The sequence below is a fragment of the Nomia melanderi genome, chromosome 11 (genome assembly GCF_051020985.1).
Source record: "Nomia melanderi isolate GNS246 chromosome 11, iyNomMela1, whole genome shotgun sequence".
Classification (NCBI taxonomy): Eukaryota; Metazoa; Arthropoda; class Insecta; order Hymenoptera; family Halictidae; genus Nomia; species Nomia melanderi.
The window spans coordinates 17969739-17995961 of record NC_135009.1 but is presented as its reverse complement, the minus strand read 5'-3'; the positions used below and the strand labels follow the sequence as shown (position 1 = coordinate 17995961).

At 47.2% G+C, this 26223-nt stretch overlaps 2 protein-coding genes across 8 annotated transcripts; one reads left to right on the top strand and one right to left on the bottom strand.

The window, feature by feature from the left end:
• Positions 1-22559, top strand: poe (E3 ubiquitin-protein ligase-like protein poe). 7 transcript variants are annotated; one of them, XM_076371828.1, is made up of 47 exons: positions 1-452; positions 620-729; positions 811-1265; positions 1348-1875; positions 1955-2115; positions 2205-2439; positions 2520-2634; positions 2724-2875; positions 2972-3140; positions 3226-3455; positions 3540-3663; positions 3754-3980; positions 4443-4652; positions 4767-4954; positions 5037-5178; positions 5267-5547; positions 5623-5929; positions 6011-6168; positions 6258-6491; positions 6583-6794; positions 6883-7060; positions 7177-7404; positions 7503-7694; positions 7784-8526; positions 8595-8797; positions 8877-9036; positions 9156-10534; positions 10613-10770; positions 10844-10990; positions 11263-11464; positions 11545-11734; positions 11822-12214; positions 12304-12653; positions 12762-12944; positions 13010-13144; positions 13431-13643; positions 14234-14410; positions 14500-14674; positions 14832-14982; positions 15121-15502; positions 15613-15915; positions 15982-16217; positions 16323-20799; positions 20887-21341; positions 21444-21768; positions 21871-22030; positions 22099-22559. In XM_076371828.1, the coding sequence occupies exons 1-47, from the start codon at positions 331-333 to the stop codon at positions 22161-22163; spliced, it is 16320 nt and encodes a 5439-aa protein (XP_076227943.1). In that variant the 5' UTR covers positions 1-330; the 3' UTR covers positions 22164-22559. The 7 variants fall into 7 exon arrangements, with proteins under 7 accessions (XP_076227943.1, XP_076227941.1, XP_076227942.1 ...); XM_076371826.1 differs by having other exon boundaries at positions 7153-7404; XM_076371827.1 differs by having other exon boundaries at positions 2972-3155.
• On the bottom strand, positions 22268-26223 carry wds (WD repeat-containing protein wds). The gene is made up of 9 exons (XM_031988253.2): positions 25962-26223; positions 25533-25841; positions 25287-25383; positions 25047-25210; positions 24804-24893; positions 24242-24381; positions 23906-24137; positions 23723-23810; positions 22268-23649 (listed from the first exon to the last, which is right to left on the bottom strand). The coding sequence occupies exons 2-9, from the start codon at positions 25623-25625 to the stop codon at positions 23549-23551; spliced, it is 1005 nt and encodes a 334-aa protein (XP_031844113.1). The 5' UTR covers positions 25626-25841; positions 25962-26223; the 3' UTR covers positions 22268-23548.

The window sequence follows — 26223 nt, the reverse complement described above, 5'->3', positions numbered from 1 at the left end:
TCCATGACTCGAACACATCTTACCAACGAAATGACAAATCGTCGCTAGGCGTCTTTCGTGTACCCGTGACAAATTTTTTTGGGGGAGAAAAATCTATGCGTGCGTTTATTGCGTATCGCACACGTACAGAAACGAGGAATTTCGTATGAATGTGTGAGAGTGTTGCTTAAAAATTGCGCAGATGTCGGTATATCGAGGGGTGTGAAGGCTCGAGAAAGACGAAGATACGCGATACGCAAAAGAAACCTTTGCACAAGTTCGTACCTGAAAGGGTAGGTAAACTGACGTCGGACAGAGAACTGTTTCGAATAAAGTCGAACAGTTTCGAAAATGGCGGCCAAGAGTGGTGGTAACGATGAATGGTCATCGATAATGAAACCAATATTAGCGGTATCGCAAGGATCGTTCGACAAAACCGAAGTAATCAAATTGGCAAAGAGCATCGTTAAGAGGTAGGGAGTTGTTTTGCGAATCTAGAAAAATTCTTTCAGGAATATACTTTGGTCGATTCGTTTTCGAGGATAGTACTGTAGCGATGACAGCCCTGAAACGGATGATCGTTGACTTGCGCTATTTCTCGAGCAATCTTTCCCTATCATTGCTTCTTCTTCTTTTGCAGCGAAAGCAAATTTGTCTCGCTTTGCTTTTCCCATCGAGAGGAGTATGAAACGTTTTATACGTCCGTGGCAGCTCTCGCAGCCGATTATCTGGGTGGTTGTGCCAGTACCTGTAAGTTTCTCGATTACGGTAACTACCCGTATCCACGTCCACACCGTCGTTATACTAACATTATTCCATTCGAATGTTCAGTGTCCAAGAGTCAAGTATCGATAGTTTGTCAAGCGTGCAGTGTACTTTTACATCATCTCGTGGACAAGCTATCACGGCATAAAGCTCAACCGGGAGATGGTAGTTCCACCGTGTTAAGCACAAAGCAACTGCTGCTACCTATACATGCTCTTTGCGTCGGCGAATCTTTACTTTCATCCTCCGAGGAAGCAGCTCTGTTGGCTATTACGAGAAACTCCGATGTACCGTATTGCGTACAGTCCTCTCCGTCTGAAAGCGAAAAGGATGCGCCTCAATGCTCGAAAGACGCTGTTCGACCACGAACCGATTTATCTAGCAGCATTCTGGAACAATTGACTATGCCGTTGCAAGATTACGCGTTGTCCGCACCGCTTGTTGTGGAAAGTACCACCGATGGAACAGGTAAAACCGCGGCCAACGACGGCGTTGCTAATGAGAACAATTCGGATGTAAAGGTTGGTACACTCGATGCTCGGGCGAGTCGACTGTTTCGAAGCTCGTTGCAAACCCTAAAACCGCAACACTTTGGTTTTTCAGGCAACCTTCATCGCGAATAATATAGGTGTCCTTCGGAACATCGGCGCTGGCGACACGTTGTTGGATATGTGTTTGAACCTGCCCCATTTGTCGCGCTACACTCGAAAGTACCAAGCGTATTTGAACAAGAAAGGTTTCGTATTCCCAGCGAATGCTCTGGAGGCACACGCTATACGGCACAGTCTGCCTTCCGTAGCTGGCGACATCAACATTGTGCACAATGTGATGTCGTTGCGTTTGATGGAACCGTTGACACCGGCCAAATTGGAAAAGCTATCGACGTTGACCATGTCTTGCTTGTACTGTTCGATCGCGTACGCAACTGCGTCTAGTATCGTTGGAATAACGAATGCCGTATCGCCGAAATGCAGCACGAATACGTCCGTTGGAGCGCAAACCGGTCAGAGCGGTCTGAAGAATACCGAGGAAGAGTACGATACACTGGCGATCACGGTCGTCGAGAAGAGTTTGGAAATATTTGGAATGGTTTCCAACGTGATCAAGAACAGCACGCGAGCTGGCGGTCACGTAAGAAATTCCTAGTCCTGATACACTCGTTGCTTTCCTATTTGACAATCGTGTGATCTTGCGCGTACGTTTCCAACAGATCCTGCAAAATCACTTGCTCATCGGTGTATGGCTGTTGGTGGCCGGCTTGCAAGCGCAACTATCGGTTAGCAGTTTCAGCGCGGCCGACAAGGGAAAAGAAGAAAAGGGAAAATCACCGAGCAAGGCGCGCGATGGTACAACGCGACATCTAATGAAAGTGTAAGGTGTTCTTGTCAATGTTGCTTTCGAGGTGTGATCGTCGTTCTCGTCGCTGGCGAACGTGTTATTCGATGTAACTGAAATTTCAGTCAACAAGGCTTCGGGGTGCTCTCGGTAGCTTTGGCTTCTCACGCGCTCGCGTTGATGAGCGCCCTTTTGGAAGACGTATCGGTCGAAGCGGTCATCGATCACACGGTTCCACCCGAACCAGCACCTTTAGACATACTATCCACTGCCAGCGCGCTTCAAAGAGCGGTTACTTTTCTTCAAGCCGTGCCGCTCAATCATCTTTTATTTTATTTGGCTACCATCAGTTACAGGAAGGTTGGTGATCGATACCTGTCGCGGTATTGGCAAGTTCGTTACATGCCGTTGTTCTGATTGCGCGCAATTCATTTACGCAGGCCTGCACGTTGAAGAGAGTCCAAAAGCATCCGTTCGAAGGTGATGCTCTGAGTCAGTCCGACTCGACGACGTACTACGAGGATATGTTAAGTTGTTCGGACAATACCGACGAAGGTAAGAAAAATACTACGACATGCAAGTTCGTGCAAGACGGTAACGAGTCTTGGAGGAAATGAATGCGAGGAAAATTCTTCTGTCGACAGAGGACAGCGAACCAATTTTGGGTTTATGGTTCGAGGAAACCATCGCTCCTTCGGACGGGTCGCCCGCGAACGGGGCGAAAGAATCCGGTAACGAAACGAACGTTGAACGTACCGTAACTACCATCGTTCCTGATAATCGTGAACCTCACGGGGTAAGGAACATCATTTTCCTCTGCAGTTCGAATGAGTTTTGCTTCCTTTTAACGAATCAGAAGCGAGAAAACCGAATTCTTTTCTTCGTTTTACAGTACATATCATTGGCCACAAAAATTTTTCAATTTATGAACCAACATTTGATCTGTAGTAAAAGTTCGTATGTGCGCGAGTACGTGGTAAATGGGCTGGTCGAACAACAGATGGTGATATTAGCGGCAATCATCAGAGAATTGGATCACGAGACTGCTAGAACGGAAACCGGTGATTATCGATTTTGTTCGTTTCGTTTCGTTTCGTTTGGTTTCGTTGATGAGTAACGGCCGTTCAACTTCTGTTCACGTTTCAGGCACTATTTCGGTATTCTACGGCGCCACTTTGGGTGCAATGTATTCCGAATTCTCTCAAGCCTTGAGTCGTTACACGCACAACTTGTTGGCTCGAAATACGTTGAGCGAAAGTTTACAGAACACCCTTCTTCAGCATTTGGGTGTGAATCCATGGTCCGGAACGGACAGTACGACGTCGTGTACGTGGCCTCTTCAAGTTTACCCGAGAACTTTGAGCGTGTTGGCACAGGTATACGTTATTTCAGAATATCTGCGACCCGACTGATTTCTTTCATGCTTGTACCAACTACAAAGCCGTCGTCGCTTCCGACAGGTTCTTCTGTTAAAACCGCAATTGGAGAAAGAAGCAGCTTGCATAAGTATTTGGCATCGTCTTGTCACGACCATGGTGGAAAATGTATGCAATCCACCTTCTACGTTCGAAACCGAAAACGAAGGTAAGTTGTTGTGCAACGGTCCTGAATCGTTACGGACACGCGTTCGGATGTCGTAACTCGTTCAACGGCGATAACAATTGACGTTTGCAGATTTGAACGTGGAACACGCGCAGTTGGTGCTGATTCTGTTTCATTCGCTGAATTTGATGCAAAAGAAATCGGTTCTGCTCGTAACCGGCAGCGGTGCCGTGCGCTGCAGCGAAGTTGTTAAAACTCCGATGAAGGATTCCCAGATATTGCACCTGTCGCGATTGTTACTGTTGCTCGAGTACATGATGAAGCATCTTTACGACGCACCTCCCGCGTTACTGAAGCAGGTACATCGACTCGGCCACGATTCTACGCATTTTCGATATCGTTCGGCGTTCCGTTCGACCGCTCCAACGAAGCATTCGCGTTGCTGATCATTCCCCGTTCTTCGCTCGATGGATTCGATTCGCATGTACTCTCGTTTCTTACACCGTTCGATATTTCGTCCTCATTCCCATTGTCGTTCGTAACGGGGACATGATACGCAACGTGTACGTTATTCGTAGTATCTTAAATAACGTTTAAACGACGAATGCGAGAGCAACGACGTTGAAATGACGCGCGAACAGCGCGACAAGATACCAGGGCCACCGAATCGGAAGGCACGTTCGAGTGGTAGTAAGAGTCTTGTACATTTTAGTAGTTTGCAACATTGCATACTTTTCAGTTGCCTCGTGCACCCGCGTAAACCCGCCACGATCATTACAGTAACTGGTTGTTTGAAAACGAATGACGCCGCGTGTCTGTAGGTTCAGTGGAATCTGTTCTCGGCCACGAGTTTGGTCTGCGACGCGAAAGACGGTAACAAACAAACCGCTCGAGTTTTCACGCCTTGGGCCGAGATTGAGGACAACTATCGAAAGTTCAGCAACCAGGACGAGTTCTCGATGAAACCTCGGTTCTACAATCTCTCTACCACGGATTTCAATAACCAAGATACTCCGAAACTGGATGGACTGGTTGGTATCGCTCATTCGTAGCCGGAAACGTTCCGCATTGTGTCCGAAACGAGGATTCGATGGAGTTGTTTTCGAAATCGATCTCGATTATTCTCACGTAGCTGTTATTCGCAGGCATGCAGTTTCATTCTGGGTGCACCCGATAAGATGAAGTATCCGCTTCTGGTCGACGCACTGATAGATATATTGAATGTCCTGAATCAAACGGACATGCCAAGGAAGACGGAAACCGAGGGCAAGGACAAAGCGCCATCGTTCATGGGACTGTGTGCGATTCGGTATTGCTTCTCGATATGTTGGAGGTACGACACATCCGTAAAGATATCGAACGACGGGTATACAAAGATTCGTGTACTTGATGTTTTGTCGCGACGTTGTTGACAGATTGTTGCTAATGTTACCGCCTTCTGCACCGTACATGGACAAATTGGCGCTCGGCGAGGAAATCCCGGCGGGACCGATGTTACTTCATTCTCTGATTTGGGGCCCTAGGGCGGCGTACAAAACTTTCACCCACTGGATGAAGGTAATTCTCGTTTGTTCGCATTCGATATCGTTAACCGACGCTGTCGCGTGGACGTGACGTCTGCACGTTGAAATGTGTCTGTTCGTAGGACTGTTTGGTCAGGCAAGGCATGTACACTCAATACGCGGAAAATCTTTTGAAGACTGTGTCCTCTACTATGGTGATTTCCGTCAAGTACGACGTTACGATCGCGAAAAATTGTATCACCACGTTGAAACCAGAGACGAATTTTCCCAATAACGTGATGCCGAAACATGCTTTACCGAAACTGAGTTCATTGTGTGTTCTGGCTGCGATTGTTGGGAAGCTGCAAGTCCTTTTCGACGATAGCATATCGAAAAGTCAAAACGAGAACATTGAGAACGCAAAGTGAGTCGAACCGTAGAGAAATTGTCCGCGCGCGTTGTGTCGGTGTCGGTGAAACGAATCCACGAATGTTTACAGAAGTCCACAGAACTCGGAATGCGGAAGCACGAACGCATCGAAAATGATCAGCGGTATTCTTCCCCATATTTTTTCGTTGACCGAGTCTATCTTGACCTCGTGCCGCTCGAGCATACTTCACCAGATGTTGGAATCGTTGGAACAGGACTGTAAATTCGGCCCACGGGATTACGTTATCCTGAACGACATTGTTGCCATGGCAGGCGCAAGTTGGACAACTGATGCGTCTCTGATCACTTTCTTACCCGCTTCCGTGAAATCTGTTCTCGACAAATGGAAATCGATCAACGTTGCTCACATCCCTTGGGTGAGTATGAGAACACTTGACAGTTGTTGCAGGGTTACGGTTACGATTAATTTGTCTTTTCGTCTTTTCTTCTGATTTCAGAATACTTATGCGAACGACATTATTCCGGCGGAAAGTTACATATTGGCAACGGTGAACCATCACGTGAAATCGCTGTCCGAATACCCAACGTTTTCTATTAATCCGTCGTTGAAAAGTTTACTGCACAGCTTGGTCACCTTTATGGCAGAATATGTCACGTGAGTCGTGCGTTCTTACCTTTTCCGTGTTGATTTTCCACGTGTCCGACAGACGTGTAAGGTAATTGGTCGAAACCTGTTGCTGTTAGGCCTGTCACGGTTCCGAAAAACTCGGACTTGCATTTTCAAGCCTTGGACATTTTGATCGCGCTCTATATGGATAGCCGCACCGATTATCTCCAGGTGATGGCGAGTAAAACTTTAACCAAACTGTTGGGCGACAGCGACAACGAGATGCGGCAATTGCGGGAGCATCTCTACATCTTGCATCAGACGTACGATTTGATTATCGAATATACGAGCGAAGCTCAAGAACCTGTAAAGTGAGTAACTTGTTCTCCGATCAACTTACTTAAATGAATCGTGTAACGCAACGCGGTTGCATATAACACAATTTAATGTTGCATATTTCAGCATTATCGTTGACGAAAAGATTTTAAAACGGTGTATAAAATATTGGGAACAATTGTTGGAAAAGCCGGTCGGCTGTATGGCCTTGGATTTGTTTTTCGCGACCATCACCAACAAAACTCTCGTCTCGGTTTTACTATGTGTAACATCTCCGCAAATTTCGCGACAATTTGCCAATCACGTGTTGCGCTTCTTCAACACGTTATTCAAAATGGGTAAAGTGAATCGATTTTCGCATGTTCCGCAAATGTGTCGTTTATTTTAAACGTACAAATTCACCTCGTCTCTCTTTGCTGTCGATAGCCGAAAAAGGAAGCGACGGATCAGTGGAACGTCTCTGCGGATCCGTGTTGAATATAGCGCAAGTGGAACCCGAAAAGCTACAAATGTGGTTGAAGCAAGTGATCTTGGGAGGAACGAGCATTTCACCGAGCGCTTCTTCGACCAACATACAGACACCAACGGTAGTAACCTCGAACGCGTAAGTATGCGTTTCGACGAAGCGGTTTATTCGTCGAGCTTTCTATAGAACGTTTCGTTTCGCTAACGATGCCGAACGACGCGGAATCGCAGGTTGGTTCTCGTTCCTGGTTCTAGCGACGATAAACAAAAATCAGACGAAGTCAACAATGTACCGAACAATGAGCAAGTTCAGTGGGCAATTATGTTATCGGACGGTTCGGAGAGCAACAATCAGTCGACCAGTATTACCGACGAGCAGCAGCAGCAACAGCAGCAGCAACAACAGCTCCAACAACAGCATTCTATGCATGAAAATAGCCGACTTTTACGCGCACTTACCAACTATATAGTGAAAGAAAAAAGGTGATACGGTCATATTCGATTGCCGCGTTCTCTCTCTGTACGCACGTATGTACGCACGTATGTATGCATGTATGCTTCTTTTCTCGGGGATACTGTAGCGGTGTAGACAAGGGTGTACCGGTTGCGATTCTACAAGCTCTCATACCACTAGCTTATCAAATTCTGTCTCCGACGATCGAAGGAAACGGTTTCTCGGAACTGATGAACGTTATGTCTACGTTGGCCGATGCCGGTGCCGAGAAGGGACATTCCTTGTTGTTTAAAGCTGCGACCGAATGGATGGAACTATGGTAATGCGTCTAAATTGTTTAGCTCGGCCTCTCTAGTCGTCCGTGGACAGAGTAACAGAGAGTTGACGTTTGCCCGTTACTTTGTACAGTAAGGAACAGTTGATGAACAAAGACCGGCAGGCGTTGTTGGATAAACCGTCGGCGTTTCTCGAAGCTGGTTGCTGCATACTGAACTACATAGCGGACGTGATATGCGCGGTTTCTCCTCGGTCCGTGCACTCGCAGGACAGAGCGACTAGTCCTCCGTGGGAGGCTAGCACGCCCGTCAACGACTTTAACGATAGCGACTGGGTCGACGACATTCCGCACGAAGACGAAGATAGTATCGCGGAGGATTCCGACGAGGATAGTCTTTGCAATAAACTTTGCACTTTCACCACTACCCAGAAGGAATTCATGAATCAACATTGGTATCACTGTCACACGTGTAACATGGTAGACGGAGTCGGCGTGTGCACCGTCTGCGCTCGCGTGTGTCATCGTGGACACGACGTGACTTATGCCAAGTACGGCAACTTTTTCTGCGACTGTGGCGCCAAGGACGACGGATCCTGTCAAGCCTTGACGAAACGTAGCCATCAAACGTCGGAGCATCAGAGCAACGGAACCGCTGATGCTGGCAACGTGGCCTCTAGCTCGATCAGCGGTGGTGGTTCCGCCGGTGTCGTTTCCACGAGCTACGCGGGCAACGCGCCCGGAACGTCGCACGAGAACCGAGATCTTCTCGCGGGCAATCTACGCAGACGCACCTCCAGTCCCGTGTACTTTTACGACAAGCAAGAGCGACAAGGTCGCGAGAAGCAGAGAACTTGCTATTTATCCGAGCAGCTAGGTGAGCGGTCGATTCCCGCGTTAATCTTGTCTGGATTCGAAGCAACTTTTATGGATTATACTTTTCAGAAGCATCCAAGGAGTGGATACACGGACACTTGTGGAAAAGCGGCCTGGTGCCGTCGTTGGTGGAACTAGCGCGCGCGTTGGTACCGACCGTGGATGCGTTTTGTCAGAAAAATTCAGCAGTCGGTTGTCACGCACGTGCCCAAATGGCACTGAAATTGTTGCATACTCTCGATAAAAAGTTTGAATACACGGATCAGTTGATGGTGCGTATACACAGCGTATATATGCGCACATGTATTCATTCTTGTAATTATATTCTGGTCTCTGTCGTGTTCTATGTAGCTTCCCACGTTGGGTTCGCAAGAGGGCGCGTTCGAAAATGTTCGAATGCATTACTCCGGCGATCAAGGACAAACCATCAGACAGCTGTTGAGCGCGCACATTATCCGTCGGGTTGCAATGTGTTGCTTGTCGTCGCCGCACGGTAAAAGGCAACATCTGGGTAAGTGCTTTCCATTCCGCGTTCCTTGGTACGGGGACGAGGTTTTCTCGATCGACGTGTGCTAGTCGAACGATATACTAACAGGCCGTTTCGTTTCGTTTTGTTTGTTCGACTCGCAGCGGTCTCGCACGAGAAAGGGAAAATAACGGTGCTGCAGCTGAGCGCGTTACTGAAGCAGGCCGATTCGTCCAAGAGGAAGTTGATTCTAACTAGACTCGCCTCTGCTCCTGTACCGTTCACCGTTCTGTCGTTGACCGGTAATCAATGGAACGAGGACTTTCTGGCGGTGTGCGGTTTCAGAGATTGTCACGTGCTAACCTTCAACACTTCGGGAACGGTGTCGGACCATTTGGTGTTACATCCTCAATTGGAAACCAACAATTTCATCATAAAAGCAATCTGGTTACCCGGCTCTCAGACTCAATTGGCGCTGGTCACGGCAGACTTTATAAAAATCTACGACCTCGGAAAAGACGCGCTCTGCCCGCAATATTACTTCCTCGTGCCGACCGGAAAGATAAGAGACTGTACGTTCATGCATTCGGAAGACGGTGTTTTCTATCTGTTGATCATGTCCTCGGCGGGTTACATTTACGGGCAAGCCATGGACGAGGAGAGTTCAGCGAAACACGGCCCTTTCTACGTGACCAACACTTTGGACGTGTATCACCCGGAGATCAAAGATATCGGACACGTCGGCGGCGGCGGTGTATCTATTTACTATTCGCATGCATTGCAGTTGCTGTTTTTCAGTTACGCGTGCGGAAAAAGCTTCATAGCGCCCTTGAAATACATGACCACCGACGTGACCAATGTATTTCAAATCAACCTTGCCGGCCATAAAAGTACAAACGGCAACAAATCGAACAACAATCAGCCGCAACCGTTGTGTCAGTGGAGCGAGGTGCCGAATCATCCCGGACTGATTTGTTCGGTTTTACAAACGAGCAACAATCCGGTAATACTGATGATCAAACCAGACACGATAATGATCCAGGAGATCAAAGTGATCCCCGCCAAGGCGAAAATAATGGACATGGTGGCGATAAGGCATCCTAGCTCGAACGCCGAACAACGAACAACTTTGATATTGTTGTGCGAAGATGGAAGTCTGAGAATTTATGTGGCTGGAATGGAACAAACCGGATACTGGATGCCAACCGTGCAACCGATAGGCGCGATTGCCACCGTGAAACCAACGAGGAAGAAGAAAGTCACGAAAACGGTGAAAACTCCGGGTTCCGTGACCTTCCCCATCGACTTCTTCGAACATTGCCAAGTGATGAACGACGTCGAATTTGGCGGCAACGATTTGCTACAAATTTATAACGTCGCGCAAATAAAACACAGACTGAACACCACCGGGATGTACGTAGTTTCCATGAAAGCATTAGGATTTAACGTCGAAGTCACCAATAATGATGCAGGTTTAGTTATGACGGGAATCAGAGTGCTTCTTGGAAGTCAAGATGTTCAGAGAGCGCCTCTTTATATCGAGGTAATTGTATCGTGCAGATTATTATTCCACGCGAACATTTGAAGTCTATCCTTATCGTCGATTTCTGCGGTTTCTCAGGTATTGGGCAGAATACTCTATACGACCGTAACGAAAAGCCGTTGGTTCGATATTCCTCTGACTCGAGAGGACAGTCTTCAAGCCGACAAAAAGTTGACCATCACTTTCGGGCCGTCGCAGGATCCCGAGGGCGTCACCATCGTGGACTCGATTAAAATGTACGTTTACGTGTCCGTTTCAGATTACATGTCGCGCGTGTCAACGCACCACTCATTCTTTGCGCTTGTTCAGATACGGAAAAACGAAGGAAGCGTTCGGTTGGCCCGAGGAAATAGAAGATACGCCGACTGGTCAAACAACGGCTGCTCCGGTAGCTACGATAAACAGCGACTCGGACAATGCGATCGCTCCGCCAACTCCGTTGTCTTCCGTCGATAGGTAGGCGAAGAACGATACTGTTAAGAGCACTGTGTAACTTTTGTCTCCGCCGAAATGCAATAAACTCGCGCGTTTTTCGTACGTGACAGACGATATCTTTTATCATTACGTGTAATGCTTTAGCTTCACGAAGGAGAATTTCTTTAATATCGAAAGGTAAGGAGAACTTGAGCTACAATTAGGCTGTACGAGACGAAACAGTAGGAAAGGTCGAATTAAATTTGCATCGTTGCTTGCCATCGTGCCAAGTTGATTGAATTATTTGATCGTAGACTGATCGCGGGCATCCTGGAGTGTATAGAGCTGTCTTTCGATGTATCTTCGAACGAGGAGAACAGATTGCCGTTGAAAGCTACAGCCATCGACGTTGCTTCCCGACTGTTGATATTGCCCACTCCGCCGGCGGTGCAAATGCATACGACCGCGCTTCTGTCTTCTCTGCATCCATCCAAACAAGCTTATCATTTACACAAGGTAAGGTGAACACCGAGACCCCATCCCCCCTGTAGACGAGTAACAGAGTTTTCGCTAAAAATGTATGTTCCTTTCACCAGGATCACATACTATTAACCCATGTACTGGATTCCTTGAAGCCGATGAGAAAACTGAGCGATGCGCGAGACATAGACGCGAAAAACTTTTACAGGCTTGTGCTGATCGTGCGAAGCATTTCCGTTTCGCGACCACAGAATCTTGCCAAGTTCACCGAGCAATACACGAATAAGCCGATAGATGAAACTGACGGTAAGATAGGAAACACGACGAGTACTATCTTGTAGATCGTACAGTGAAACTGATTCTCGTTTACATGGCTTGTTATTTTGTCCTCAGTGCCAATTTTCGAGAAAGATCGGCAGAGTCAGATCGGTCAGCCTTCCAGAAGCACGGACGAAAAACAACAGCATTTAGTCGTGCAGCTGATGGACATACTGTGGGCACTGCACATGGCCTATCCGAAAAATATGGCCTTGGCGCCGGTGGTTGTTCCGGGATTGACGAACGCCGAAGGAACGATACACGCGATTGTGGAAATAATTCACGCGTTTGCAACCTGCGATGTCGAGAGAAACGTTCCCTTGGCCGCAAAACTGTATTTGCAATTGTTACTTTCGTCGGATCCGACAGTTAGCTTCAGTGCCAAGCAGGCGATAATTCGTGTTCTCAGATTGAGGTACAAGAGGAGAAGAGTTTATATACCGAGCCCTCCGAATTGCAGCACGCCAGGTAAAATGGGAACGAAAGAAGCGTGTTTCGTTGAATGGCAAACTCTACGGATATCGTTGACCGCGGTGTGTTTCTGCCGAAACGTATAGGGGCGATCGCGGACTCGGAGGAGAAGCCGGAATTGCCGTCCGCTCAATCGCATCGAGAAGCTGCTACTGCCACAGCAGCAACCTCAACCGCCGCCGCCGCCGCCGCCGACACCGCCGCCGACACCGCCGCCGACACCGCCGCCGACACCGCTGCGGCATCGACTGTGGATCGAGAGGCGGAGCAACATTTGCCCGGGGACGTCGAATCGGTGGTGTCGGTGATGCCAGCCATGTCATCCGTCGCTACCCCGAGCAGTTCCACCGCTGGCAGAAGTTCCGCGGCTAGTAGCCGAGGACCAACTGCAAGAGGAATAATAAACTCGTTGGAAACATTTCTCGGAAACAATTTGGTAATCGTGTAGAAAGAGTAGTGATTCACTTTGCGCAGATGCGCAACAGTGATCGAGATCGACGAGGTCGTCGTCCGTTTTGAAATAATTCTGCTGAATTTCCAACAGATTCCGGACTTGCCGCGGGATTTTCCAACCGCCATGATGGAAATTGCGATGGCACTTAGCGTGGAAGACCAAGGAGGAGAACTCTCCGATATGCATGCTTTGATACAAGGATTCCGGCGAAACATGATCATGTTGCAAGGTTTCGCACCAGAAGGGTCAGCCCAGGCTCCACTCGTAAGGCGGGTAAGCAGCGAAACGAATGTATTCCGTTGGACGCGTTGAACGAAACATTTCATGATGACGTGAAGTCTGACACGCAGGCTCTCGAACTTTATCTCGGTGGAGATTATTCGGATACGATTGCTTCCGCTGGAGGGTCGGACGACGAAAGATCTACGGCCGCTACCGACGGTAGCACTTTGCGAACATCCCCGGCAGAGCAAGTGAGTTGTCCTACGGTTTTCCGAAATGCTGTTACTTATCGTTTACTTTCACTATTCTCTGCTCTTGTTGCTGTATGCACGATACGCAACGTGTGTAACACGCGAGAAATGAAAAATAAGAGAAACAAAGAAATGCTGGAGGGAGGTAGGGAGGTATGGAAGTATGGAGGTATGGAGGTATGGAGGTATGGAGGTAGGGAGTAGGGAGGTAGGGAGGTAGGGAGAGAGAGACTGCCGAAAGTTGTACATGAAATTTTAGTAACGATTGGGGCGCATTTTATGTTAGGGTGGTAGTGGTGGTAGCAAGGGTAGCGAGAGCGGTGGAAGCGAGAGCGGAGGAAGTGCCGTAGACAGCATGACAGGAGAGCATAACGTATCGGGACGGAGTTCCGCATACGGGGACAATGTTCCCGATTCTGTACCTCCGATGGGAGGAATTGGAGTCGATCAAACGCCACGTTCCGAAATTAATACAGTGGGCCATCACGCGACTTTCACCGTAAGTGCTGCCGTCATTGCCAACGTCGTCGTCGTCGCCGTCGTGGTCATCGCCATCATCATCGTCATCCGGCGTTACAGTTGCCGCACCGTTACTTTTTCGCACCCTATTTCCTCTGTCCAACGACGGTATTCGTTTATATTTAAAGCCGTATCATTTTTTAACCATTCGGCTTTGTTTTCTCTCTCTCTCTCTTTATTTTCTTTTTTCTTGTTTCGATTATTGTTCGTCGTTGTAATTTATATTGATTTGAACGGTAGATACTCGACGCTCGCCGAAATTCATCGACGCTGCCCTAAACCCCTCCGACCCCAAGTCCCCTCCCCGACACCTACACGTACATAGATCCGATTCTGTTGGTTCGCTGTAGAGTGTGTCCTACCTATGTTGAAACCTTCTTCGCGAACTTGCCACCCATCACCAGTACTATTACACCCGTGAATATCGAACGTCAAAGTCAATATCTTGAACGATTCTTCGTTGCGCATTCATTTTTCTTCTTTACTGTTATACCGGAACAATGCTATTTAACGAAGCAGACATTCTGACTGTACATACGCGCACTACATGTGCCGAAATTGTTTCGTTAGGCCACCGAACAGGAGGAAGGAACGGAACAGGAACACACTACCGAACAAGAAAACGATACAGGTTGCGAAACCTCGGCGAAATTGTACACCGTTCGATTATTGTTGCTCGACAAGTTTGTACAGTTTATACCACATTTAACGAACGTGCCCGGTGTGATGGCCATACCGTTCATGCAGGTTTGCATGTTTCATTTCAATTGAAACGCACACCGAAACCTTGTTGCTTCTATATTAAAATCTCTAATGGCGATGTACCTTTCTTTCAGGTTCTGTTATCATTGACGGCACACCTCGACGGTCAAGAAGAGAAGGACAAAGCATGCGTCGAACGGTTGCTACGAACATTGGTAAAGGAATTGGATCTGGATAAGCCAGATACGAATAATATATGTCAGCGTAACAACAAACGGGAGGTTCATTTGGTTATTATACGATTCCTGAGTGAGTGTCATGTTTAACATTTTCTCGTATGTGGACATTCTTTTAGAGTGAATACAATTGAACACTGTACTTTTATCATGATTATTATTATTATTATTATCATTATTGTTATTGTTATTGTTATTATTATTATCATCATTATTGTTATTATTATTAGGCATTCTAATGTCCCGTTGGAAGTGTACCGCGAAAACGCAATCAGAAAATTCAAATTCCGTTTCACAAATGGCTGCTACGATACTTAGTAAAGCAGGAATAATCGACTATTGTCTGACGCTGTTGAAAGCGTTGTTAGAATATTGGAAAACGTAAGCTACTCGCATGTGTTTGCAAATACATTGGATACAAAGAAAAAAAAATAGAAAAAAGAAAGAAAGAAAAAAGAGAAAAGAAAACAGGAGAAAAATCACTCGGATCGATTCGACTTGTTTCTCGTTGCGTTGCAGGACCTCGACGGAAGAATCGACCGGGACTATCCTCGGTGGTCAGTTGCTTAAGGAGCACCTCACGACTTCTCCTCCGAACATGTCACCGTTCTTTTTACGTCATTACATCAAAGGACACGCCGGTGACGTGTTCGAACCGTATCCACAGTTGTTGACCGAGATGGTGTTACGCTTGCCGCAGCAAGTTCACAAACACGCGGAAAACACAGGTGCCCAACCTGCCTTTGAACAGCCTTGGTACTTTTACCTATGCGAATATATGATGTCTTATCAGACGCCATGCGTCAGACGGCAAGTGCGCAAGTTACTTCTTTTCATTTGCGGCAATAAAGAAAAGTACAGACAGCTGCGCGATTTGCACGCGTTAATTTCACACGCTCAGGTAAGTGACGGCAAAGGTTTCGCATACGAGACGTTTGTCCGTTCGTCCGTTTGTCCGTTTCTTCGAATCACGTGTCTCTGTGTGTATTATCGTTGTACTTTTTCTTCTAGTCGGTGCAACAGTGCTGCGCCGCCGGCGGTTTCGATCCCTCTCACACGCGACCACACTCTATTAACTTGCCTTACGACTCTTTAGTAGAATTGATCGAACATTTGAAATGCTGTGTCGAAATTGCTACCAGCCGGACTGGAAACTGGCAGCGGTTTTGCTTGAAGCAAAACACAGTGTTGTCGTATCTGTTCACTGTGTCGACGCTATTGGACGAAGGTGTCAGCCCTACGGTGTTGCAACTGTTGCAATGCGCTATATGTTTAAGCAACAAAACCAAGGAGCGGAAAGAGCCGAAAACGAAGGTAAGCGATCGTTGGTTACGAAGGTTGCGTCGCGTTTCCCTGGTTGAATCGGGCTTTCGCGTTTAGGAGTCGAAACTGGGTAGCACGGGGACAACGAAGGAAAGGCGAGAACGCGAAAACTCGGAAGACTCGGACACGGAAGAAGCGAAATTCGAGGAAGCCAGGTGCCTGGCTCTAGTGGAGCAAATTCAAAAGCAAGTGGCGCCAAGCTCGTTGACTAAATTTATTCAGGCGTTTCTGCTGGAGACCAACAATACCAATGTCCGGTGGCAGGCGCACTCTCTGATACTGGCCATCTATAAGTAAGCGATGTTTTAATTTGTCGTGTCGTCGCAGACGCGAAAGGGAGAGAGGGAGGGAGGCGGTGGTGCGAACGAACGAACGAGTAAGACGAGACGATTTTCTAGGAATTGCAGCGCAGACGATCAAGAGGTATTGCTGGATCTGTTATGGAGACTATGGCCTCTTCTGCCTAGCTATGGTCGGAAAGCTGCGCAATTCGTGGATTTGCTCGGCTACTTTTCGTTGAAGACACCTCGCACCAGCAAGAAGATGCATACTTACATGGAGCAAGCGGTCGCGGTGTTGCGCGCACAAAACCAGTTGCTGGCTAGACATCCGAACGCGAATCTGTACGCGAATCTCGCTCAGTTCGTCGAACTGGATGGCTACTATTTGGAAAGCGAGCCCTGCTTGGTTTGCAACAACCCCGAAGTTTCCATGTCGACGATTAAATTGTCTTCCATCAAGGTCGACTCAAAGTTCACGACGACCACTCAGATCGTAAAACTGGTCGGAAGTCAAACGATCAGTCGGATCACTCTTCGCATAAGTGATCTGAAGCGGACGAAGATGGTGCGCACGATCAACATATATTACAACAATCGGTCGGTCCAGGCGGTGGTGGAGTTGAAGAATAAGCCCGCCATGTGGCACAAAGCGAAGAAAATTACGCTGGCGCAGGGTCAAACGGAGATCAAAATCGAGTTCCCGTTACCGATCGTCGCGTGCAATCTGATGATCGAGTACGCCGACTTTTACGAGAACATTCAAGCTTCCTCCGAGACTCTGCCGTGTCCGCGGTGTTCGGCGAACGTCCCGGCGAATCCGGGTGTCTGCGCCAACTGCGGGGAAAACGTGTTTCAGTGTCACAAGTGCCGCGCGATCAATTACGACGAGAAAGACCCTTTCCTCTGTCACGCCTGCGGTTTCTGTAAATACGCGAAATTCGATTACACCCTCACCGCGAGGCCTTGCTGCGCTGTCGACCCGATCGAGAACGACGACGACCGGAAGAAGACTGTGGCGACGATTAACGCGTTACTCGAGAAGGCCGACCGAGTGTACAAAACTTTGATTTCCAATAAGCCGACTTTGGAAATGTTACTGGTCAAGATATCCGAGCATCGTTTGGATCGCGGTTTGGACGAGGGGACCGCGGGTGGCGGTATACAGGTGTCCAGCGGGAGTACGCAAGTGAACAGGGCCATACAGCTGCTCGCTCAGAAATATTGCGGCGAGTGTAAGACATCTTTCGAAGAATTGAGCAAAATTATACAGAGGGTGTTGGCGTGTCGGCAAGAACTCGTGGCTTACGATCGTCAGCAACGAGGTCAAACGGTCGTGTCGAGCTGTTGCGCCGCGCCGCTCGCCAGCGAATCGTCCGCGGCGACTCTCGCCAGAGAGGAATCCTCGTCGGGAATGATGGAAAGGGAAACGATGGCGGACAGGGCGGACAGAGCCGACGGTGCCGACGGGGGCGATGGAGCCGAAGGGAGCGATGGAGCCGACGGGGGCGATGGAGCCGATGTGGCCGACGCGGCCGACGCGGCCGACGGTGCTGACGCGAGCAATGTCGGCACGAGCGCCGCGTTCGCCGCGTCCGAGGAGGCGACAGCTCAACCCGTCGTCCCCGCGAGCGTCGCTCCGCAAACGGTTGGTCGTTGCTACGGGTGCGCAACCGCAGCCACGGAGCACTGTCTGACTCTTTTGCGCGCTCTCGCCACCAATCAAGGCGCCAGAGAGGTTCTTTGTAAGCAAGGTCTGATCCAAGAGCTCGTCGAGCATAATCTACGCAAAGGTACGATGCAGATGCAGGAGGAGGTTCGTCAGCTGCTGTGCCTAATCACCAGAGACAATCCGCAGTCCAGCAAAGAATTGTGCTCGCTGTTGACCGGACGCATCACTTTGACCCTTCGCGGGCGGGTGCCCACGTTGGACCTGTCGGTGGCGGTGCGACACGAAATGGCGTTGTTGGCGGCTCTCGTTCAGAAAGAAGACACCTGCTGGGAACAAAAGTTGCGGTGCGTGATGCAGTTGTTCCTGATGGCGTGCAAAGAGTCGAAGAACCCCGTTGTAATGGAGAGCATCATAGTGCCGTGTCTAAAGATACTCCAGAGGCTGATGAAACCGGAGCATCCGGTACTGAAGAAGGGCAAGGAGAAAGCTGCGGAAACGTTGGCGATTGTGCAGCCGCCCGAGGGCATCACCATCGACGTGAACAAGTGGCTGAACGGAGACCCGAAACACTCGTATTCCGAGTGGATTCGTCGCATGCCGAGGAAGAAGACTGCTCCGCCGTCCGTGAAACCGTTGCAAAAGGAGGAGACACGCGTGCTCTATCTAATGGAGAAGTACGGGCACCGATGGCGCAATCGTTGCGCGAGGCAACAGGGCGTGCAACCGCTGAAACTGGCCGACGGCGCTTGGTTGAAGGAGGTACTGTTCAATCCCAGTTCGCGACTCGCGCGGCAGGTCGCCTGCTATATGATCGAGAGCCTTTGCCAAGGAACGGAGCGCAAGAAGGAGGTGCTCGTGCTGCTGACCTGCTACCTGGAGGAGTTGCGCACAGCCGGCGAGAGCAGCACCGAATTTCTCTCGCTGTACGAGAGCTTGATCAGGCAGCCTCCGTGGAAGCAGTTCTTGGCTGTACGGGGCGTCATGACTTTGCTCGCAGACCTCTTGACCAAGGAAATCGAGCAGCTGCACCGACTCGAGGAAACCACGCTGACCAGTGATTTGGCGCAAGGTTACTCCTTGAAGATGCTGACGGTACTGCTGGCGACGTTCCTCGAGCAAGAAAACATCAAGCAACAATACAAAGGGCGGCTGGTGGGAGCCGTGCTGAACGGTTATCTGTCGCTGCGAAGGCTGGTGATCCAACGGACGCGACTCATCGACGACACGCAAGAAAAGTTGCTCGAACTGCTCGAGGAAATGACAACCGGCACCGAAGAGGAGACGAAAGCCTTCATGGCCATCTGCGTCGAGACCGTGCAAAAGTACAGCATCGAAGACGTGCGCACGCCAGTGTTCATCTTCGAGAGGCTCTGCTCGATCATTTATCCGGAAGAGAACGACATCGGAGAGTTCCTGCTCACTCTCGAGAAGGACTCGCAGCAAGAAGATTTCCTTCAGGGCAGAATGCTCGGCAACCCGTACAGCAGCCTGGAGCCCGGATTAGGGCCGTTGATGCGAGACGTGAAGAACAAGATTTGCCAAGATTGCGAGTTGATCGCTCTGCTGGAGGACGACAACGGAATGGAGCTGTTGGTCAACAACAAGATCATCAGTCTCGACCTGCCGGTGGAGGAGGTGTACAAGAAGATCTGGCTGTTGGAGGGCGGAGGGTGCGATTCGATGCGGGTGGTGTATCGAGTGCGGGGGCTGCTCGGGGACGCGACCGAGGAGTTTGTCGAAAGCTTGAACGCCAACAGCGAACAGGAAGTGAACAACGAGGAAGTCTACAAGATGGCGAACGTGCTGGCGGATTGCGGAGGGCTGCGGGTCATGTTGAACAGATTGGCCGCCATACAGGACGTGAATCGAGCTCGACCGCTTCTTCAGGTTCTCCTGAAACTGTTCCGACTGTCGGTCAAGGTGAAGAAGAACCAAGAGGTGCTGAGCAAGCCCGAGCTGGGAGCTATAACCGTGTTCCTGGACGTGTTGCAGCGTTGCCTCGAGACCGAATCGGAGAATTCGCAAGCCAAGATCACGGAACAGTTGTTGGATATCATGGAGACGATTCTGACGTACGCGGCCTCGCAACCGTTGTCGAGTTTCGAGGCTTTCTCTCACACCTTGGGCGGGCCCGAGCACATCAAGGCGCTCCTCTCTTGCACTCAATCGACGGCTGTCAGGCAGAGTAGCAACGTGCTCGCGCACCTCGCGCGAGTGCTCGCCGCGCTGACCTACGGCAATCGGGAAAAGATGGCTTTGCTGTGCAACTACTTCGAACCCGTGTTGAACATTTATAAATTCGACTTTGAGCATTCGCTGGAAGACGAACAGAAGCTCGAACTGTTCTGCGTCCTCACCCAAGCTATCGAGCGCAACGCTATCGGAAACACTCTGAAGGACTACATAATAAGCATGGGCATCGTCAAGGACGCTTTCGAGTACATAACTATTCACTTGCCTTGCGTCAAGCCGACGCTGCTGCGAACCGATAGCGACGAACTCAAAGATTTTATATCGAAACCGGCGCTCAAATACATCCTACGATTCCTCACCGGGCTGGCGACCGACCACGAGCCGACGCAACTGGCGGTATCGCAAATCGCGATCAGTATAATACATAGACTGGAGCAGGTATCGTCGGACGAGCATGTCGGTTCGTTGGCCGAGAACCTCCTGGAAGCGTTGTGCACGAACAAACGTGTCGCCGAACTGATCGAAGAAGCCCGGCAACACACTCGTAGCGAGAAGAAACGCTTGGCAATGGCGATGCGAGAAAGACAACTGGGCGCGTTGGGTATGCAGACCAACGATAAGGGTCAAGTGGTGGCCAACGTGACGATTCTTCAACAAATGGAAGATCTGGGCGACGAAACGGGACTGGTTTGCGTCATCTGTCGCGAGGGATACAAATTCAAGCCAAACATGGTAACACGCTCGAGTAATTGTAAACGTTCGCTCGGCATTCGACGAGCGGTCTCAGTGTTCTCTCACTCTGTTTCGTCCGGTTTCTAGGTTTTGGGCATTTACACGTTCACCAAGCGCTGCAACGTGGAAGAATTCGAGACGAAGCAGAGGAAAACGGTAGGATACACGACCGTTACGCATTTCAACGTGGTTCACGTGGACTGTCACATGTCGGCGGTAAGATTGGCGCGCGGCCGCGACGAATGGGAGAGCGCAGCCCTGCAGAACGCGAATACCAAATGCAACGGGCTTCTACCGCTGTGGGGACCCCAGGTTCCGGAGTCAGCTTTCGCCAGCTGCTTGGCGAGACATAATACCTATTTACAAGAATGCGCTAGTCACCGCGATATCTCGTACTCCTCGACCGTGCACGACTTGAAACTATTGTTACTGCGATTCGCTCAGGAGAAAAGCTTCCACGAGGACACCGGAGGCGGAGGACCCCAGTCGAACATGCACATGGTTCCCTATTTGATCCACATGGCACTCTACGTGATTAACACGTAAGCATAAACGAAATGGACCGCCGTGACGCATTACCATTATTTTCATGTATGTTATAATGTTCCGTTCTCTTCCCCTCCCTCTCGCGTACATGTTCACAGTACACGATCCGCGGCGCGAGAAGACAAAACGCTAACAGGATATTTAGAAACACCTCCCACCTCCGCCTGGCTCGAAAGCTGCTATGAAGCGGAAGGACCGTTTTATCAGTGCACGATGTCTCTTCTGCTCCTCACGCCGGCTCGTTGGAAAGCGTATAAAATCAATCACCTGAACAGATTGATCGTTCTCGCCCATCAACGTTACGTTTCACCCTCGGCTGCCACCAAGACTATCGTGGACATTACAGTCAAGGATTACACAGCATATAAAAGCGCTTTGATATTCTTTGGTCTAGTCGATTGTATTTATGCAAACTTCTTCAAGGTACGAATCCCTTCGCCGGCCTTCCGTGGGCCAACCGTAATAGAGTAGCGTTTCATTCTGTTTGCCATGCTTGCGTGTCTGTTATTCCTCGTTTCGTTTCAGAAAGTTAACGTGCTTTCCGACGACCAGTGGCCTTCGGTTCTAGCTGAATACATTAGACACAACGACGAAGCCATGCTGAAAGCTTCCGAACGTGTGCTAGCTACTTATCGCGACGAACTGTTACCTTGTACATCCTTTGAAGAGTTCTGCGATGTTGTCGGTAAGTGACGAGAGAGAAGAAAAGATGGAAAACGCCATTCACCGATTATATTGCGATTTTCGTTTCAGGTTTATTGGAAGAAATAATGAATCCTTCTACCTACATAAGTGACATTCTACAAAGTCTCGGTTAGCGAATAACCCATGAAATAATACGAATAGGTGAATTTAATTAAATTGAAAGAAAAAGATGGTTCTTTTACATAAATGTAATAACACTTGTCCTCAAAATGTCCGGTTTTTCTCTGTTTGTTTGTTCTTTTTTTTTCTTTTTGTTATTCTTTCGTTTGTTTCGGCTTCGTAAACATTATCATCGCGTTCGTCTGCCCTCTCAACTCCTTCGTCGAGTCTCGACTACTATCGGCTAAAGGAAAATGCAGTTAATATTCTCGCTTTGTAAATTGCGAGTTAACTTGCTTTCTGTAGAAGAGAAATCCATTTACTGTATTATCGCGCGTGTTGTGTTACTCAGCTCTGTAATTGTACGTTGGAAAAACAAGTCTGTGCTTTAATAAAATATCAAATATTCATTTGCAGTTGTAATTTTGATACGAAACTGTTGGCTCCCGAATGAAAACAAATTAAACGAATTAAACGAATCGTGTCATTCTTGTTTGTAGAAAAAAAACGGGAAAAAAAGAAAAAAAAGGGATATCGAGTGCAAGAAAAAACATGCTATTTTCAGGTACGAAAATATATGTTTATTCCCGATTTATTCACATAAACGTTTCGATACAAGCATCGTTTTGATTAGCTTTCCGTCCTTTTTCTTCTTTCACATAACTTGAAATATTATACACGGTATTTGTAAAACTTTGAGATATCTCTCTGGGTATTTTCAATTTGTGAGTGTCATGCACGCCCGTCTCTATGAACTGACAAGAGAGAGAGAGAGAGAGAAAAAGAAAGACAGATAGAAACACCTAAAGGAAAGGCAAACACAGGGCAGGAAGAAGGGCGAGCGAGAGAGAGAGAGAGAGAGAGAGAGAGAGAGAGAATGAACGAATGAATGGTGTGTGTACGTATTGTGTTCACACGTGTGTTTCCAACTATAGAGGACAAAATGCATATCCGAATTTTGCAAGTGACAAAGTTGTAAAAATGGAGCGATGATTATTTATACAATAAATATCGAAACGATGAGTAACAATCGTTCATTTACGTATAGTTCTACTAACGATAGTTTATGTTCGCGTCCAATTACTTTTTCTTAATCGTTAATTCAAGCTTGACTATTGTCTAATACCTTAAATCTATTCGTCTCTTAACGGACTCTCACAGTAGATTGACGCTCGTATATTTTTGAATATACGTTTTCCGTGTTGCGAGCTGCGTTATTAAAGATTGGTACACCAATTTTCGTGTTGCACGGAAGACGAATCTCAACTGACGAAATTCTGAATGATTCTACAAACGAAAATTGCGAAAACGTACAAGACTAAAAAAAGAATGTCTCTTTAACGTACATGAACGCAATTTAGAGAAATTTCTTGGACCTGGCAAGTAACCTGTTTCTCTTTTACGTATCACTCTTCCATAATTTAATCGTTTTATCACTTTCGAGAGCGGCTGAGGCTATAATGTTATCCGTAGGATGACAGGTCGTGCAGAGCACAACATCTACGAATCAATAGAAAAATCGTTATTACTGCTTCTTTAGAAATTTTCTATTATAATTCGGCTGTTGCTATACCTGTGTGACCTTGCAATTTTTGAACTATTTCTTTGGTCTGTAAATTCCAAATATATACCATATTGTCTTCAGAACCAGAAACAATCCACTGCAAAAGATAAAGAAAAAATGAGCAAACCAACGCGACAGAGCAACGAGTACTAAGAAAAAACCGAAAATTCACGAGACACGAATCACATGTACCTTTCCCCCTGTTACAGAAAAATTTGCGAATATACAATATTTCTCGTTTTTATGTCCGGTATAAGTTTTCAGACACTTTCCTTTACTATAGTCCCAAAGTTTTAATGTATTATCTAGCGTGGCCGCTAAGATATATTTTCCATTTGGTGAAAACTTTACAAAGGACACTGGCGGATTATCATCGTCTATTAAAGTTTTTAAACATTGACCGGACGCTGTATCCCAAATCCGACTGTAAATTGTATATCGGGGTTAGTATATTTCCAAGTTATTTCTTTCCGCATAATTAAATACATTCCCATGTATTTATGGAAATCGAAACGCAACTATACTCACCACAATCCATCGTAACTGCTAGATACTATCAGCGATCCATCTCTATTAAAGTGCACTGCGCTTACAGGATCCGAATGAGCAGGTAACGTCTTCAAACATTTTCCGGTCCTTACATCCCATATTCGAACGCTTTCATCAAACTAACGATATTCTTTATAATATCAATATTCTAAGTGAGTCGATTTAAACAAATGATTTACGCGAGCAAACTTCTTTTTATATCAACGTGTAATGCATTCTCTGCAATATTCAATCTATATTGTTATCTACATATATACATGAATGCATACATACATACATACATACATACATACATACATACATACATACATACATACATACATACATACATACATACATACATACATACACACACACACACACACGCACGCACGCACGCACGCACGCACGCACGCACGCACACACACACACATACATCCACACATACATACATATATGTATATACATAAAGTAATATTTTCAGTACTTTGTCATACAATTCTGTTTGACACGCAAAAATTTAGAAGCTTGCACGCATAAAAATGCTTGTAGAAATACTTACAGAACCGGATACTATAAGATTTGATTGTGGATTGAAATTACAACAAAAAACGTAATTACTGTGACCTTTTAAAGTCTTCAAACACTTGGCCTGAAAGTAAAGAAAATAAAATACAAAAGCTGAACATTTAATTGTCAATGGTAAAATATTGGAAAACAAACGAGGAAATGTAATTTCCTTGATGCAGAAATTTCATAGATTAACAAGTTCACGCTGTTCAAATGATTTCACGTGCAAACTTACAGAACTTAATTCCCAAATCTTCAATGTTTTATCGTCAGATGCGGATACTAATAGTCTACTGTCACTGGACCAGGCTACGTCCGAGATACCTAGTTTATGACCAGATATAGTTTTTTCAAACTTCCCGTCGTACGATCCCCATATCTTTATCAGTTTATCTGCAGCTGAAAATGAACAATTCGGTTTCAGTCTAATCGTTCTGTAGCTAGAAAAACTTTGAAACTAAGAAATTCCATTTACAAGAACTTGCAAGCCATTCTCCATTGGGACTAAATTTCACGGAAGAAACTGCTTTAGTATGACCTGCCAAGGTGTACTTTAGAGTATAATTTGGTTTCTGAAAAGGGAAAGATGAAATAAAATATAAAAAGGAATATAATGGCTTGAATAAAGACGGGACACAGAAGAAACATTGAAAAAAACTGAAGACAATAAAGATGATTGCAAAACGAAAAAAGAAGCAGTGTTTGCTCGAGGCGTGCTCACCAGCGTCGAACTGCTCTTGGTTCCACTGGAAGGAGCAGCTGCCGCATTATTGACGGATGTTTGATGTCCTGGCGATGGTCCGAGAGGTACCATTTTCGAATTAGTCCTTATCGATGTATCAACAATTTATGGAATAGAAAACGGCGCGTACATATGAACGAAAACTACGATAAATCACACGAGAAAACTCTCACGATTCTCGATGCTTTTGCCATTCGAACCTCGTATGAAAGTTCAAAAATAAGTGTGTTACACTCCCCGCGTTAGAAACAAATGTATTCGTTTCAAATGTGTATCTCGGACAGCATCCTGAAGTTGCAACATACATACAATATAGAATTCTTCTTCAAATAAATCTTTTCATTTTATTTGAATCGCTAGCGCACATGTGATCGAGAAACATCTTGTTGACCAACTATTGCTACCTACCGAGCGTCGAATCACGAAATTATCATTCGAACAGGTTCAAACCCTGACTCGTTCGTTGTTTCTTCGAAACAAGAGCAGCTCTTAATTGTCGTTTTTGTCTGGTATCATTGTCTTTTGTATCAATGAAATAGTATTCTTGTCAGTACTAACTTTGAATTATTTACAGTACCTCGATATGTATGTATTTTCTATACATATGAAATGGAAAATAATAAAACCGCTACCTTCGTGACATTCGAGAAACAACTACAATTAGCGCCAT

What these genes read in the sequence shown, in the direction of transcription:
- wds (XM_031988253.2), bottom strand. Translation starts at nt 25,625, where the DNA reads ATGGTACCTCTCGGACCATCGCCAGGACATCAAACATCCGTCAATAAT. An exon ending in ATCTTATAGTATCCGGTTCT is followed by an intron (nt 24,382 to 24,803) that starts GTAAGTATTTCT and finishes GAATATCGTTAG; the next exon opens with TTTGATGAAAGCGTTCGAAT. An exon ending in AGCAGTTACGATGGATTGTG is followed by an intron (nt 24,138 to 24,241) that starts GTGAGTATAGTT and finishes TACAATTTACAG; the next exon opens with TCGGATTTGGGATACAGCGT.
- poe (XM_031988247.2), top strand. Translation starts at nt 331, where the DNA reads ATGGCGGCCAAGAGTGGTGGTAACGATGAATGGTCATCGATAATGAAA. An exon ending in TTTATGGCAGAATATGTCAC is followed by an intron (nt 6,169 to 6,257) that starts GTGAGTCGTGCG and finishes TGTTGCTGTTAG; the next exon opens with GCCTGTCACGGTTCCGAAAA. An exon ending in TTGTTAGAATATTGGAAAAC is followed by an intron (nt 14,983 to 15,120) that starts GTAAGCTACTCG and finishes GTTGCGTTGCAG; the next exon opens with GACCTCGACGGAAGAATCGA.